Below are 16,902 nucleotides of genomic sequence, written 5' to 3'. Positions count from 1 at the left end.
GAACAAGAAGAGGGGTGCAGTGTCAACTTTCAGCAAATTGAAATATTATCTGAACTTCTTCACTGTCCCTTTAAGGGTTCATGAGGGGAGGTCCTCATGTAGGCTGGTCATGGAAATTTGTCTCACTCTATCACCAAACTCTTCAAGTATCCAATAAAAGATTGTTTTGAAACCACCGTTTGTCAAGACAAATATGAGTTACAGTCCTTAATTTACCCTTCATCATCTTCTTACTGTTTTACAGATACCAAATCTCATGGATCAGCAGAAGTGACTTTTGTTCCATGTTCCTTAGAAACTACCATTTACAAGCTTGTATTTCTCCTAATCAAACTAGGTTGTCGTGTGTGCTGCCAGCGACTATTCCAGTCGATAACATTATAGTCACCAAGACTTTGCTTTTCCACTAGACTCTTTGAAATTGTGTAAACTCCTTTGTGATGTCTAAATATTTGAAACATATCCAGCTGATTCAGTTGTACTGATGTCCTTCTTGGATCAAGTTTGTTTCCCCATTTCTTAGCTTTCTTTTGCATTGCACATTTTACATGTTGTACATTTTAGCGACATCACTATTTTAGCAGTATTATCTTTTACGTACAATCTTGCATGATATTATTCTGAGAAGGCAGGGTACATGACATTTATTTCTAGTTAGCTTTCTTGCCACATATTCAGGAATGCTCTGTCCATGAACAAGTTATTCTGGGTGTTGTGTTGCCAGTTTAAGCGACTGCTTCTAAAACCAAGACAAAGCATCACGTCAGAGCTGCATCTTCTAACAGTGCAGTTTTATTATATAAGCAATGCAGTGACCGGAAGGGTCAGAGGGGCATTTCCGCCATGACCATCTTGGGACTGCTGTGCTTGACAATGCAGCTAATCCCTTGGATTGGGCAGGCAAAGGGTACACCCAAATATGCTCTCTTAAGGGTATTATGGCCAAGTAGGAATCTCTAGAATTTCTAGAACCAGCTAATAATGGTGAAAAGGTTCAATGTTTTCACCCTATTCACAGTGCTGTTTATTTTGTTTAGTCTGCCTAATTATTGCAGCTCATTCTATCTATATAAGATTACTTTAGTTTCAGTAAATGCATTGAAAACTCATCATGAATCTTATTTGTGTTTTCGCCTCTGCATGCATGAGTAAACTGACAAAAGGGTGAGATCTGTTTTCACTGCTTCCCTGGGGAGTCAGAGTCATGTTTCAGGTTGCCACAAATCACCTTGTCCCTGTAAGATTAGGGGTGCAGATGAGTCACTCTGAACTAAGCAGGAACCAGGCTGACATTTTCTGATGGTGTGGATTGATTCAGTCCCCCACGTTCGGAAGTTCTGCTATCCACACTCACAGTCCTGTTTTCATAATATGAACCACACCAGAGAATAATGCTCATGGACCACTGAAAACATTTTGTTCGATGGCATGTATGGCTGTCGATACGCATGCTCTGCATACTCCTGCCATCTAGTGTTGGGTCCGAGAGTGATGGAAGTTGTTTTTGTTCGAAGAAGTGTTTCACGTCACAAGAGCAAGTGACTCCACCTCTCTGTGATATTTCGCATGGGCATCCGTCCCTTTGTTAAGTTGTTTTCTCTACGCCGTCTGGTTCGGATGTGTGTGCCCCCGCTCCGTATCTTCGACTCCGTTCAGTTCTTTTCTTTCTCTTACTGTTCCCACAGTATTGTTCTTGATCGCGCATTTCTGTTACTGCGCTTCCTACAACATTTGTTGGTTCGGGTCTCGACCGACTGCCTTTTAGGGCTTTACCTTCAGTTTCAGGCCTACATTCCATGTGGCCCTGGCATCGATGAGAATGTTACCCTGATGTAACGTACACCTTTTCGATTTTGTCCTCAGTGTTGCGTTAAATACCCTTTGCATCTCTCCAGACCATCGAGTGGCTGACTGCAACGCCTGTAATTCATTCAGGGCCAAGAAGACTCTTTGGGACTGAAGGATTTGATGACTTGAAAGGGCATAGAAAGCGATGGATGACAACCCAAATCTCTTTGGGGAAGAGCACGCTCAGGAGGAGGCAGCTGCTTCGGATGAAGATACCTTCTCCATTGAGGACAGCGCAGATTTGGATGTGGAGCTCAAAACAGAGAGCCAAGACTTAACTTCTGCCCAACACTTGAGTACTGTGGCCCCTGCTCTCCCGTCAAAATCCTCCAAAAAGTCCCCACTGCCTATATTAGAGGTCGCTGGTCCACCATTGCTGCACAGCCATGGTCTGTACCGAAACACTGCTTCAGCTGTCCCGCCTTTGGGCTCCGTGCCAACAATTGCTAAAAAAACTAAAACCTAAGTTTCAACCTCAGGTTCTTCAGACTGAGAAGTTGCTTGGGTGTCTAGCCGAACCTCGGGACTGACCCTGCAGCCGCCTCCTTCACCCTTGACGAAGATCCTTGGTGCTGAAACCCTCTGAACTGAAAGACTCTGGCCAGTCTTCCACTACTCCTTCATGTGTTGAGCTGATCCTTGAAAAAATGGATCCTAGGCAGTGAAAACTTCACATCCCAAAAAAAACTGGTTGAATTATTGCAACTCCTTCCTCTCCTACACCTCCAAAGAGGAGGTTAACATTTAAAGAAGGCTTGCACATACCTGTCCCTCCAAATAAAAAGACAAGGGACTAGGCCACTAGCCCAATCCATCCTCCTCCTTTTCCACCTCCCCCCTCCTCCACCATCATCACCACCTCAATCATCATCACCACCTCCTTTCCTGTCTCACTCTCTACAACAGTCCCCTTTACATGACACACTTGATGACACTCCTTAGGGGGTCCTGTGAATGGTGCTGACCCATCGGATGCTTATGATCCAGATCCCATCACTCCCAGTGATCCGTACCTTTCTCCTGCTCGCCCCTCTCTTCCAGAGGATACTACCTCATACTAATTTGTCATATCCAGGGCGGCAGTGTTCCATATTGTGCAGTTAGTAGGGAACCCATAAAGCAGGACTTTTTATTCGACAACCTCTCTTCAACGGACAGGGACATTCAATTCCTCGCCATGCTTCCCAATATGAGACATGCAGAGGATATACTCAAGGAGCCAGTCTGCTCTAGGGTGATCACCCCCAGTTGGAAACACAAATACAAAGCTGCCCCATCAGACCCTCTTTATATAAGAACTCTTGTCCCACCTGATTCTCTTGTTGCTACCACTGCCCGTAAGGGGGCAAACAGTCAAGCCACTGGGGACAATCCTCCTCCAGGGAAGGAGAGTAAACGTAAAGATGCAGCTGGGAAGAGGGTGGCGGTGCAGGCTGCAAACCATTGGTGCATTGCTAACTCCCATGCCATTTTAGCCCACTATGATCGGGCAAATTGAGATGAAATGGAGGAACTGCTGCAGTAACAACCTGAGGAACAGTGTAAAAGGGGACAGCAAATTGTCTGAGGGACAAATTATTACTAATAATTCTATACCGTGCGCCCTCGATGCAGCATACACAGCAGCCAGGGGTATCAACACCAGCATTCTCTTAAGAAGGCTTGCATGGCTTTGCTGTTCTAGTTTCAGACCAGTGGTCCAACAGGCAATCTTAAACATGCCCTTTTATAAGGAGCACCTGTATGGACCACAAGTAGATACCACCCTTGGAATATTGAAAGAAAAAAAACACAGTTACGGCCAAGGCGATGTGTGCCCTACAGACTCCCACACACAGGAGCTCCTTTTGTCATCCAGGCTAATGAGGACCGTACAAATCCTCCACCACAGATGCCTCTACATATCAGCACAGGCAACCTCAATCATCTTACACCAAAGGCTATTTCTGAAGCTCATTTAGAGGGACAAATAATAAAGGTAGAGGGAAGAGTGCCGCAACACGCGGGATCCACTTCCACCGTAAAACAGTGACTACTTACACCTTCCCCCTGACCACTCTTCATCTTTTGGGGGAAGACTCCAGCATTTCTACCCCATGTAGAACACCATCAATACAGACCATGGGTACTAGCCATTACACAACATAGCTATTGTCTGGAGCACATTACCACACCCCCGCATCTCACCTCGCACCCACAGATTATTTCAGGAACACTTGTCTCTTCTCAATCAAGAGGTTAAATCCCTTCTCTAAGGGACCCTCAAATCTGTTACTCTAAAACATCAAGGTTCAGGAGTGTGCTCCAAGAAGTACTAGAACAAGGCAACTAGCCCTCACCACCCACTGCCTACACCCAAGCATTCACCACCACTTTCTCCTCTACCAGAATCTCCTGTCGTGTCAGTCCATTTATATTCTGGCCCAGATATCCCTTACGAGGAGGGAGACCCTTGGAATCAGCCTGCTGGGAAAGGGGACAACTACAATCGAAAGTCAGCAGATGACCAAGATTTGGAACCATTCCTGGCAACACCATCTCTGCTGGGTAGTACCACTGTGTATCATGCAGTCATCCAGAAAGTGCCCCACCATCATAAGGTCAACGTGGAATTCCTACAGGACAAGGTTGACCTTTTGGCAGAGGCCTTCAAAAAGACAAAGTACAATCCAATTTCTGCCCATGATTAAAGGGATGCTCAAGTTGGCATCAACTAGAAGAAATGTAAGGTTTCTCGGACGACCCTCTTTCCATTTGTGGCCAGGTCCCCCAAGGCGCACTCGTGATACACGGAGCAAAAAGGCAGATATCTGGTCAAGTGACGTGGGACACACCGCCACCCCTTTTAATAGGGGAGTTAGAAATACACAGGAGACTTCCAATCCCTCAAATGACTCAAAACCCACCATTTTTAGATATATCTGGCATTACCTCCATAGCTTTCCCTCCAGTCTCACCTCAATGTCTAGGTTACCATTTCTTTTCCTCCACCAATCTCTAGAAACAACTGCATGTTCCATCATTATATATTAAACCTTATCCATACTAATATATTTCTGCTTTAACCAAAAACTTCTGCTTATTACCTGTTCCACTTCTACTCCTCCCCCGATTTCTGAAGTTTCCCTACAGTGTTTTTAGTTTCTTTCCCTATTGTACTTCCTACTGCACTTCCTCTATTTCACACTACATGACTTGCCTTCCCTATCTCTTTTTCCTTGAAGTGTCAAATATGTAATTCTTTGAGCTTTTCTCTGGCTCTTTCTTAGAAGCCTTATTGCCAGTCTCGTTCTTCCTACTTTCTAATTTTTTTGTAAGGCAACTCTTAGCATATAATAGTTCAAGCTCTGTCCTGCCTTGATATTTTCAGGTATTAATGTTGATGACGAATCATTAATTATGTAGGTTTATGCAGGAAAAGCTTTATCATTTCCCACACCAACACAAAGTGCCCAATTCCACTCCACATCCCAAGTCGAAGCGCCTACACCCACGTGCCATTAAAGACTGCAGCATACGATCTGCTGTAGCCCAAAGGAATGAAGTTTATAATCTATTTGAATAATACAATTTAGATATGCTTTTTCTGCCTGAAGAAGTGTTTGCCGCTCACACTAACCCTGTTCTTGATAAACTGGTCCATAGTAACATTTTTGGCCAACTGTGATTAAAAAAAAGAAGGTACGACAACAATCACTTTTTGCAACACACTGCTGTTTAACCCCTTCCCTTCCAAGTCCCGTCTCTCCCCCCCACTCCCAGGTACCAGGCCTTTTTTTGGTGATTTGGGGCAGTTCGCGCTTAGGCCCTCATAACGTTTTGTCCATATAAGCTACCCACACCAAATGCGCGTCTTTTTTTTCCCCCCAACATCATAGGGATTCTAGAGGTACCCAGAGTTTGTAGGTTCCCCTGGGGAAGACCAAGAAATTAGACAAAACACAGCTAAAATTTTGTTTAAAAAAAAAAAAAAACTGGAAAAAGGACTCGAGAAGAAAGCTTGTGGGTTTTTTCCCCCTGAAAATGGCATCAACAAAGGTTTTGTGGTGCTAAAATCACAATTTTCCCAGCTTCGGGGACAGGCAGACTTGAATCAGAAAACATTTGTCAACACAATTTTGGCATTTTACTGGGACATACCCCATTTTTACCATTTGTTGTGCTTTTAGCCTCCTTTCAGTTAGTAACAGTAATGGGTGTGAAACCAATACTGAATCCCAGACAGCTAAACATTTCTGAAAATTAGACAAAAATCTGAATTCAGCAAGGGTCCATTTGTGTAGATCCTTCAAGGCTTTCCTACAGAAAACAACAGCTGAAATATAAAAAAAAATGAAATTGAGGTGAAAAAACACCAATTTCTCTCTACGTCTTACTCTAACTTTTTTCTGCGATGTCAGATTTTCAAAAGCAATATACCGTTAAGTCTGCTGGACTGTTCTGGTTGCGAGGATATATAGGGCTTGTAGGTTCATCAAGAACCCTAGGTACCCAGAGCCAATAAAGGAGCTGCACCTTGCAATGGGTTTTTATTGTATACCGGGAATACAGCAATTAATTTGATGAAATATTAATAGGGAAAAATGGGTATCAAGCAAACCTTTGTATTTGCAAAAAGGGCACAAGATAAGGTGTTGAGAAGCACTGGTTATTTGCACATTTCTGAATTCCAGGGTCCCCACACTAGCATGTGAATTACAGAGCATTTCTCAAATAGACTTCTTTTTTACACACTGTCATACATTTGGAAAGAAAAAACGTAGAGAAATACAAGGGGCAATAACACTTGTTCTTCTATTCTGTGTTCCCCCAAGTCTCCCGAAAAAAATAGTACCTCACTTATGTGGGTATGCCTAGTGCTCGTGACAGGAAATGCAACATGGACACATCACATTTTTAAATTGAAATCTGATAGGTTTTTGGAAAGTGCCTAGCTGTGGATTTTGGTCTCTAGCTCAGCCGACACCTAGGGAAACCTACCAAACCTGTGCATTTTGAAAACTAGACACCTAGGGGAATCCAAGATGGGGTGACTTGTGGGGCTCTCACCAGGTTCTGTTACCCAGAATCTGTTGCAAACCTCAAAATTTGACAAAAAAACACTTTTTCCTCACATTTCGGTGCTGCAAAGTTCTGGAATCTGAGGGGAGCCACAAACTTCCATCTACCCAGCATTCCTTCGGGTTACCCGATAAAAATGGTACCTCACTTGTGTGGGTAGGCCTAGTGCCCACAACAGTAAATGCCCCAAAACACTGTGGACACATCAAAATTATCGAATACAAAACTACTGTGCGTGAAATTGGCGCAAAAAAGAATCCCAGGTGCCTAGTGGTTTCTGCCCCCTTGGGGGCAGATTGGCCTAATAAAAATAGGCAGAAATGGCATAAAATAAATGTGCCCCCCACACCCCCTCCAAAGGGAGGGACCCTTGCCAAAGGAGTCGTTCCCCTTGTGTGAAAGTGTTGCAAAAAAAAAAAATCCCTGCCGTCTAATGGCTTCTGCCCCCCCTTGGGGCAGATTGGCCTAATTAAAATAGGCCGATCGGCCCCTGGGGGGTTAGGGTGTGTGTGTCAGAAATGGCTCAATAAAAATGTGCCCCCCAGGGGAGCGACCCTTGCTCAAGGGGTCGCTCCCCTTCATTCTTAATGTAAAAAAAAAAAAGAAATTCCCTGCCGTCTAGTGGCTTCTAGTTACGTCCATGGCGATGAAGGGGTTAAATAAGAACTTGCCCCATTTGATCATCCTCTGGTAGTATAATTGCTTTATGCCATATTAGTAATGTATTCATGTACCTTTGTACTGCTTTATCGTCCTACCTGTTCAACTTTTACTGTACCTTCTTCATTCAGTGACTGAGTTGTGAATCAGTGCCTAAACCACCAGGAACCTAACTTTTATGGCTAAGAAATCCCAAAAGACTTGCCTTAGAATATAAGTAAAGACTAGAATTTTTCAACCTGTGAGTTTTCTACCAATGACCCCTGCTCAGCACTTTTTGTTCCACTATTTTGCAACTTAGTTATTTTGGACAAGCTTGTACCATTGAGTTGACTTCATTATTATGTTATTCCTATTCCCATCAAGCTGCCTGATCAGTTGAGCAAATCAGTCACTAAATTAAAGATGTCCATTTACTCAGTTTATTCCTGAGCATGTAGTCCCACTGATAGAGGAATCTTTTAACCACGTATTACCTTTTAGTCATACACATGATCCCTTTAGACTACTAGAGAAATATAATCATTAATTGAATCCCTGTATTTTACTTTGTCTCTTAATCTGAAATAGTAAATCAAAAAGCAGCGCTTGGATTACTACAGAACTTTCAAATAATAAACTTATCTGCAAGTTAGAAAGGAAATGGTGTAGTTCACACTCCGTGGGGCTAAAGATAATTTATACTTCTTCCGTTTATGTAAGGCTAATTTGTCTAAAGAGTATTGTACAAACATTGAGGAATTAAAAACTTTACCAGACTTGCAAATGACTGGAACGGCTTCCATCACCCTGCAAAAACCTGGTCATCTGTTTGCAACGTTAAACACAATAGTCCAGGTTGAATCCATATCCATGCCAACCCTAAATGACGTTGCTCAGTGCAACACGCCCCCTTCACCTAAACTAGAAAAATGTGTTATTCTTACTACCTCTATCCCTCTGGATGTTATTCATCAAAATCGCCCAACAAGGTCCCCTTTAGGCCCTTCTCCACCAAAACATATGCAAAGGCTTGCTTTGCCTTTGCATAAGGCGCTCTTGTTAATTTTCAGCTGTACTGTTAATTCAGGAACAGTTCCTTAATTCAGCAAGAAAATAGCCATCAAACCCTTGTTGAAAAAATCATCCCTTGACCCAACTGACTTGTATAATTTGCATCGTATTACTCGGCTTCCTGTTTATTTTAGCTACTGCAGAGTATTAAGCTACAAGGCTGTCTGAACAAAAATGGCCTTCAGGACTCCTACCAGGCTGATTTATCCCCAGGCAAGAGCACATGAATGTTTTTGGTCTCTGCACTTAATGATCTGTGCCACCAAGTTGATGTCTGAGGCTCTGGGGCATTGATTTTATGAGACCTCTCAGCAGCCTTTGACACTATTTACCGTTTATTTCTCATGACTACACTTCAAAAGATAGGCATGACTGGCACACCTCTTGGATGGCTTAATTTCTATCAGACTGTCTGCAAATCATTACTTTGACATCTTTCAGTTCTCGACCACATTTGTGCAATTGTGCTGTCCCACAGGTCTCATCCATTTCATCACTATATGTGCTATTAGACCTGTCAGCTCTTGGTGTGGTTTCCCCAGTCTTTTTGGCTTCTGACCTCCTGTTTTGATCCTGTGCTGAACTTTATTTTGTGTTGGCTTTAGGGCTCTAGGCTTTTTACCAGTGCTCAAGTGCAAGTGCTCTCTGCCTAAAATAGATTGCTAAATGGCGTATCCATAATTGACATTTGATTTAGTAGTAGGTCCCTGGAGGTGCCTAGGGCCTGTAAATAAAATGCTACTAGTGGGCCTGCAACACTGATTGTGCCAGCCACAGGAGTAGCCCTGTAAACATGTCTCAGGCCTGCCACTGCAGTGTCTGTGTGGCCAGTTTGGAACTGCCAGTTTGACTTGGCAAGTGTACCCACTTGCTATGCCCAAACCTTCTCTTTTACTATGTGTAAGCTACCCCTAAGGTAGGCCCTAGGCAGCACCGTGTCCTGATAGTGAAATATTACCAAATTTGTTTTTCACCATTGCAAGGCCTATCTCTCATATAGGTTAACATAGGGATTGCCTTGAAATATCTTTTAAGTGTAATTTCCCATTGGGAGCAGATAGAGATGTGGAGTTTCAAGTCCCTGAACTTTAAATTTAAAAATACATCCTTTGGTGAAGTTAGTTTTTAAATTGTAAGTTTGAAAATGCCAGTTTTAGAAAGTGGGCATTTTCTTTCTTAACTGTTCTGTGCCTCTGCCTGTCTGTGGACTACACATCTGGTTCAGGATAACATTTGGGCTGTTTGTGAACTCACTCTAGATAGTCACACAAAGGGAGCTGAGGTGTGCCCTGCATAGCCTAATGGGTCTTCCTGGCCAAGAGTGGAGGGAGGAGCTGACACTTGAACCTGAATAGGGCTGTTGCTGTCCTTATACAAAGCAGTCTTCAACCCCCTGCAGTGTGTCTGGGGCCAGGACAGGAAAGGCAGGGTATTGTGCACTAAAAAACATTCCTTTGAAGTTTGTCTATTTCAAAGGCTAAAATGAGTATAAGTATTGGGCCTCTGAGACCACAACTTCTGAACACTTCTGGATTAAGGACATTCTGCCAGGAAGAAGAGCTGAATGCTGGAGGAGGAACAGCCAACTCTGCCTGTTGCTTTGTTGTGCTGGCCTGCTGCTTCTGTCCTTTAAGTGAAAGAACTGGACTTTGCTTTCTACATACTGCTTTCCAAGGTTCTCCAAGGGCTTGAAGTGAGCTTGCCTCCTGTTAGAAGTTTTAAAGACATCAAAGACTTCATCTGCCAGCATCTGAACTCTTCTGCTGAGAGTCCTGACTTGCAAGGTGGTACCAAATCCAGTCCCTGGGCCCTTGGAAGTGGAAACCGGTGTCCTGAGGAAGAAAATCCACACGTGGTTGAAAATCGATGCATCGCCTGGCTTTCAACAGAAGAATCGACACAGCACCTGCCTTGCGGCTGAGGAATTGATGCAGCACTTGCCTTGCGGTGGAAGGATTGACGCAGCCCCTGCAGGACTGACACAGCACCTATTCCACTGCAGGTCTATTATCATAGTGCATCTGGATTTTCCCATACATCGTCATTTTCGCATCTAACCACCCCCACCATCCAAGGAGCTGAGGCTGTGTGACCGGAAACCCACACATCCCCACTCCTGCGGGGAGGGAAATGAGACAACACCCACCACCCCCCCTCACCAGTAACGAACCAACACATCACCTCTCTTGCTAGGAGAGAATTGACGCATCACCTCCCCTGCGCAGTAAAGAACCGATGCACTACTTTGTTCTCCGGCACCTCACCACCTCTGTGGCCCACATCGTCTTTGACGCATCCCAAGTACTGTGTTTTAAAAAGACACCCATTGATTCCTCTGGATTAAGACTCTTTGCAACTCTTTAAAAGTGATATCTTTGCTTGCGTATGTTGGACTCTTGTCGTTTTGGTCTTGTTTTATTCAGATAAATATATATATTTTTTTCTAAACTGGGTGGAGTCCTTTTGTAGTGTGTTCTGTATGTGTGTGTGTGTGTGTGTGCAAATACTTTACACATTGCCTCTGAGATAAGCCTGACTGCTCGTGCCCAGCTACAAAGGGGGTGAGTAGGGGTTATCTTAGCTATGTGGCTCCCTTACCCTCACTAAAGTGTGGGATGCTACTTGTACAGGGTGCAAAACACTGCCAACTAGAGACCCCATTTCTAACATGTGCCCTCTAGCTTTTAAGTAGGTCAGTGATACCCAAATAATTATTAGAATATCTTTCTTCCAACAACTGCAACACTACAATCCTCACTACTAGCAGACACCTTATCACTGATGTGTTTGTGGGCGTCCAAGTGAATCCTACAGAAAACACCAGTTGCTACTCCTCACCAAAATTCTCACTATTGAAAATCTACTGTAGCCCTTCTACCACCATGTGTTAAACTTGACACTTGGATATGTACGTGGACTCTAATCTAGGCCTAACTCAGTTTATTTTTTCGTTTAAAATTGTTACACTCTATTTTCCTGTTTATCACTGAACACCTATGCATTCCTGTTATGAAAGCAATAGTACAACTGCAAGTGGATATGGGAAAGCTATATATCTGTGTACCCCAAGCAACCTCATAGTCTGCTTCCGGCGCATACAAAGTGCTGCAGTCCTTCTGATAACTAGCTTATGAAGGTCTGATCATGTCTCTGGTATTCAAAACCAGATGCATTGGTTGTATGCTAGCAACCACATTTTTTTTAAAGTCCTGCTTATTGTACATAGGGTTGTTTATCAAGGCATACCAGACTTGATGGTAAACAAATTCAACTGATGAAAGAAAATCAGATTCCTGTTACCTGGGCATAAATTTCATTGTTCCCAAATCCCTCACCTTTATCAATGGGTAAATATATTTTTTCTGTTGCTAGGGTGTGGAATGCCCTCACACTGAGTCTCCGAAGTCATCCTTTCCTGCCCACATTCTGAAAACTACCCATATCTTATTTTAAACTTATTTATTTAGTTAGTGAAACTTCCTAATTTAAGTTTAATATTCACTAGAAGCCCTTAAACAGTCATCTTCCGCGACATACAAATCTTGAGGTTAAAACATTACAATAATGTGTTCTGTTGATAGTGTTACATCTCAACTGCAGGATGTTATATTGTACAGCGCATTGACAGCATCTCAGTTGCGTGGCACATTATGAAAATGTCAAATAAACAAATACAATCCAAATGTAGTAAACTTGTTTCTTGCGTAGATGGTGCAGAATGCAATAAGTTTGCATAAGCCCTTACTAAAAGTGTGGCCAGTGGAGCCTCAGAGTTAGCCAGTTCAAGGGAGACACACTCTTAAATGTGGGTAATGGCATATTACTGGAAGCTCCTTATGTTAGCCTAAACCTGTTTATATGAAAGGTTATACCTAATAGACAGAAAGATTTTCCTTAATATTGTACTTCTGTTTCATGTGTTGTGGTTGAAGACACATTATACATCCAAAAAAATGATTGTCCAAATAATTATTGTCTCTCTTTAAAAACAGGTGGCAAGTATACCAAAGATGACTTTAAAGATTATGAAATGGACTCCAACAAGCATTCCAACCTCGTTATAAAAGACAAGGCAAAGCCAAAACAAGAGTATCCTTAATTTGTGTATAAATTTGTATTAACAACACTGCACTGATTTCACATGGTCACAGCTTTGGTCCATTACTGTTTCATGTGATAGACCCACCTACTTACATGGGGCACTGTTTTTATTTTGAGACGTGGGATGGGAATGCAGGATGGTCGGACATTTGTTCTTCACCACAAGCAGTGGTTTACCATGTCCTTTGGCTAACCTCCACTATGCAATATCTCTCGCTCACTTTCACGCACTGTCTCACTTGCTGCTTCGTTCACTAATCTCTCCTCTTATCCATCACTTTTGCTCACTAATACTTGCTATCAGTGAGATACAGATCAAACGACATATTTGTTTAATGCTTTTAAACCATAAAATTTGTTTCTTAAAAAAACTTTTTGGTTTATTAAAATCTTTTTACATTTTTCAGGTTTTTATTTTGTAGAGGTAAACCTAAATCTTGAACACTGGGAAAGAAACTGGGTTTAAAAAAATCAATGTCGTCTTGTGAAGAAGCACTCTATTTATCCTTAGCCTTTGCAGTGTGCTAGCCACAAGAGATCAACTTGTGGTGCATGAAGCAGTGCAAGGCCTCAGTCCCCTCCTTCAGTACATCTTCTGGCAATATCGCGCCAGGAGCGATGATCTGTTGCATTGCATTGTCTCCTCTTCAGCGTCCCTTCTTCTTTTTGCAGGCTTAATCTGTGGTTTATGCCAAGCATTACAATGCTTGTGTATTTAGGATGTTCTGAAGCTGTATTTTCCACATTTCTTTCTGTTCAGATTCTTATTTTACAGTGCACTCATCATGTACTTGTAAGAGACTTTTTCTCAAATGGTCCATAAACTCTGTTTGAACATCTTCTTTGTTCGTCATTCAATCTCTCTCCATTGTCCATCTTTTCTTCCTGTGCAGAAGCCCATTGCCAAGGTGCAAAACGTTTTATATTCCACAAAGAGGAAAGCATACCATAAAGGAATACTAAATAGTTTGCTTTGCTGTGAAAATGTTCAATGAGTTGTGCAAGAAAGTCGAACTATTTCTTTGTAGAGCAATACATTCTCAGGAGCTAATCAATCCTCTTCAGTGATCCTTAAGGGTCAGTGATATGTGGGAAATTGGCACAAGTGCATCTGGCATACATCTGCTGTTCTGGTTCCAAGTCCTGCAAAATCAAATGTTAAGATATGGAAACATGTCAGCGCCCCACAAGTGTGAGTTTAAAGTTGCACATAAACAAACACCACCTTCAAACAACATATCTTAATTTCTTTTAACAAAAAACACATCTGTACAAAAATGTATGGAGTTCAAGGCACTTGCAAATGAAACCCTTTCTCTGCGATTGCCCAAGAGCCACAGTCCTGATAAAGGACTCTCAGTACAGTAGCATTGTTACTTTTGGAGGAGGTGTTGAGGAACCCCAAATCCTTGGAAAAAAGAAAGGGGCAGTCTGATTTCCCTAATGACCCACAATATGAAATACTGAGTCCATTGCCTGAAGAAAAATAAATAGCCTACTCCTTGGAGGACACAATTTTTTACTTTGTCCTGGGAGACTAAGACATGCAATCTTCTGTTCTAGTTAAGATGTCCACACAACCACTTGAACAGAGCTATCACACAACAGGATCCACTCAATTTCCATCATCTGCTGTGATAGTACAGGAAGATGATGTCTTGAAGGTGGCCACAACTTTACAGTGTGCAGGAGCAGATCATGTGGGACGAGTATCCGTTGCATGGAAATGTAACTTTTTCCCCCTCTTGAAAAAAGAAGCTAATGCAAAAATCATGACTTTGCTATTCAGTCTTCAGCTGTGTACAGTGAGTTGTGATTGTAGGGCCTGGTCTCACCCATACCATGGATGGGCCAGACACAGCTGTAGTGCACTAAATTCTTTTTAGTGTCTATTTTTTGCAGGGTCCATACCCTGAGACCCCATGAAGGTCCACAGGGACCACAGAGACTTCAGGATTTATGATAATGCACAAGATCCACGAATCATGTGATAAATAATTTTTAATATTTTAATGATGGGGTCCCTCTTGCGGGCCCTGAATGGGCCTCGTGGTTGGGTAGGCTCACCCTGTCCTCTAATGTCTTTTTAATTACTTTTCCCAGTACAGTGCTCAGTGCGCTATTTTGGATAATGGCAGATGAAACAAAAACATTTCTTTGCTGGCCAGCCAAGCAGTTTGTTTTAGATTTACCAATCCGCAATGGTTAACTGGAGCAAAAAACCTTAGTCCAAATATGTATTGGACATATCCTGTATGGATATTAAATCTGCAGAATAACCGTCTAAACATCTCTAAAATTTTATCTCAATGTCCAAATATTAACATTTTTCAAAAGCTAATTCCTCAAACTACTGAATGGATTTAAAAAAAAAAAAGAAAAAGCAAAGTCCATGAATAAAGTTCTACTCTACATACCAAGTTTGGTGTAATTCTTTTTAGTTTTTTCATTCCGGTGTTTTTTTCTGTATTGAGAAGCAAAAATCATCTAGGAATTAAAATGGAAAATGTTGCTTTTGAAGAGAGGGTCCATTCTTGATCCCTAATTTATGGATTTACACGAAACTTGACAAGAAGACCCCAAAGTGGATGCACTTTGTAAAAATGTTTCATACAGAGTTATTTATCATAATCCGTTATTAGCAAAATAAAGAAAATGCCCTCAGCCAGATTTGCATTAAGCTAGAAAAAATATCGAGTAAACATGCCAAGAGTCTTCTAAGTGTTGTGTACATCTATAAAACAGTGCTAATGCTATTAGCATATTGTATGAAAAATGTTTTCCCTCTTCATTTAACTTTGCTCCCCTTTATTAAATGCGCATGAAACCTGAAAATACATAAAGATCATCAAAGATATTAGGACATGAAAACCTTTAAGCCCCCTTTGGTGGAGCTGCACAATAGTTGCCATATGTATAGAAGAGGCACAGAATCTGCCCTAGTTGCCATCTGAGATGACCTTAAAAACAAAGGAGACCACAAAGGGATCACTGGACAACCTTTCTTGGACCTTTCACCTGCTTTCAACACAGTTGATAATAAAAGACTCTGTTAAGCTTGCTTAGAGGGGACTGCTCTCGACTGGTTCAAATCCTATATTCAAAACGGAACAAATGTCATCCATATTCCTCCTTTCTCACCCTAACCCTATATCGTATATGCAAGGGTCCCTCAAGGCTCTATCATCTCACCTATGCTTTTCGACATCTACTTGAAGTTATTTCTGGCAATGATAAATGAATTTCAGCTCTTTTGCTATAACTATGCAGATGACAAATAGTTCTTAACCTGGAAAGCCACAAATACATTGGAAATTAAAAAATCGTCAGTTGCCTCCAAGATGTTGTTCAGTGGATGACATGGAGCCATCTCAACTTGAATGTGTCTAAAACTGAAATACGCACACCATACTCCCCTGTGGTGATATGAGAAATTATGACCCACTGTTTTCCTGGCCTGACAATCTGGGACAGCCTTCTAAAGTATCCAAGGAAGTAAGAAACCTCAGTAGTGCCATGGACTCTAAGCTGCCAGTGAGTGCTCAAGTAGATAAGTTAGCAAGATCGAGCTTCATTACTATGAAGACTGTGACACATCTTCCTCCACCTAAGATTTCCACACAAGGTTCAAGCTACTGTCTCTCTTGCCCTGTCTAAACTTGATTACACCAATGGCCTCTACCATGGATCACCTCTATCAACTATGAAAAGACTACAAGGAATTCAAAACCCTGCTGCCATAAAGCTCCTCCATAGAAAGTAAATTAGCCCACATCTGCTCTTCCTAAAGGGCCCTACGTTGGTTACTGGCTGCCAGAAGATCTGCTTTCAAGCTGCTTTGTATCATCCACAAACTAATACATGAAACAGGACCACTTTCCATCAGGAAGAACTTCACAAAGTATGTGCAATAAAGAAACATAAAGGAAAAACAAATAAGTGTCCTCAGATATTCTACATTTAGGTTAACCAGGGGGTCATTGTTTTTTTTTTTTTTTCCTTCTCTCTGGGTAATGAGTAGATACAAGATTGCCCAGTTGAAGATTCTTTCTTGGAATTTCAGTGGTCTGAGGGTTAAAGGGAGAAGGAGGAAGATTTTTGAATTTTAAAAAATGATAGATGAGGAGGTGGTTATCCAGCAGGAGACCTATTTATTACGTGAGGAGTGGGAAGACACAC

General features: G+C 42.0%; 1 protein-coding gene across 1 annotated transcript in view; it reads left to right on the top strand.

The window, feature by feature from the left end:
* PPIL4 (peptidylprolyl isomerase like 4) overlaps positions 1 to 16,902 on the top strand; it is a 215,606-nt gene that overhangs the window by 156,375 nt on the left and 42,329 nt on the right. Inside the window, exon 11 of the mRNA XM_069235276.1 lies at positions 12,615 to 12,711. Coding sequence (XP_069091377.1) covers positions 12,615 to 12,711 — 97 coding nt within the window. The remainder of the gene's footprint in view (positions 1 to 12,614; positions 12,712 to 16,902) is intronic.

Source organism: Pleurodeles waltl, chromosome 5 (genome assembly GCF_031143425.1).
Source record: "Pleurodeles waltl isolate 20211129_DDA chromosome 5, aPleWal1.hap1.20221129, whole genome shotgun sequence".
NCBI classification, from domain to species: Eukaryota; Metazoa; Chordata; class Amphibia; order Caudata; family Salamandridae; genus Pleurodeles; species Pleurodeles waltl.
Note: the sequence above shows the minus strand (reverse complement) of the source record. Positions and strands in the feature narration are given on the sequence as shown.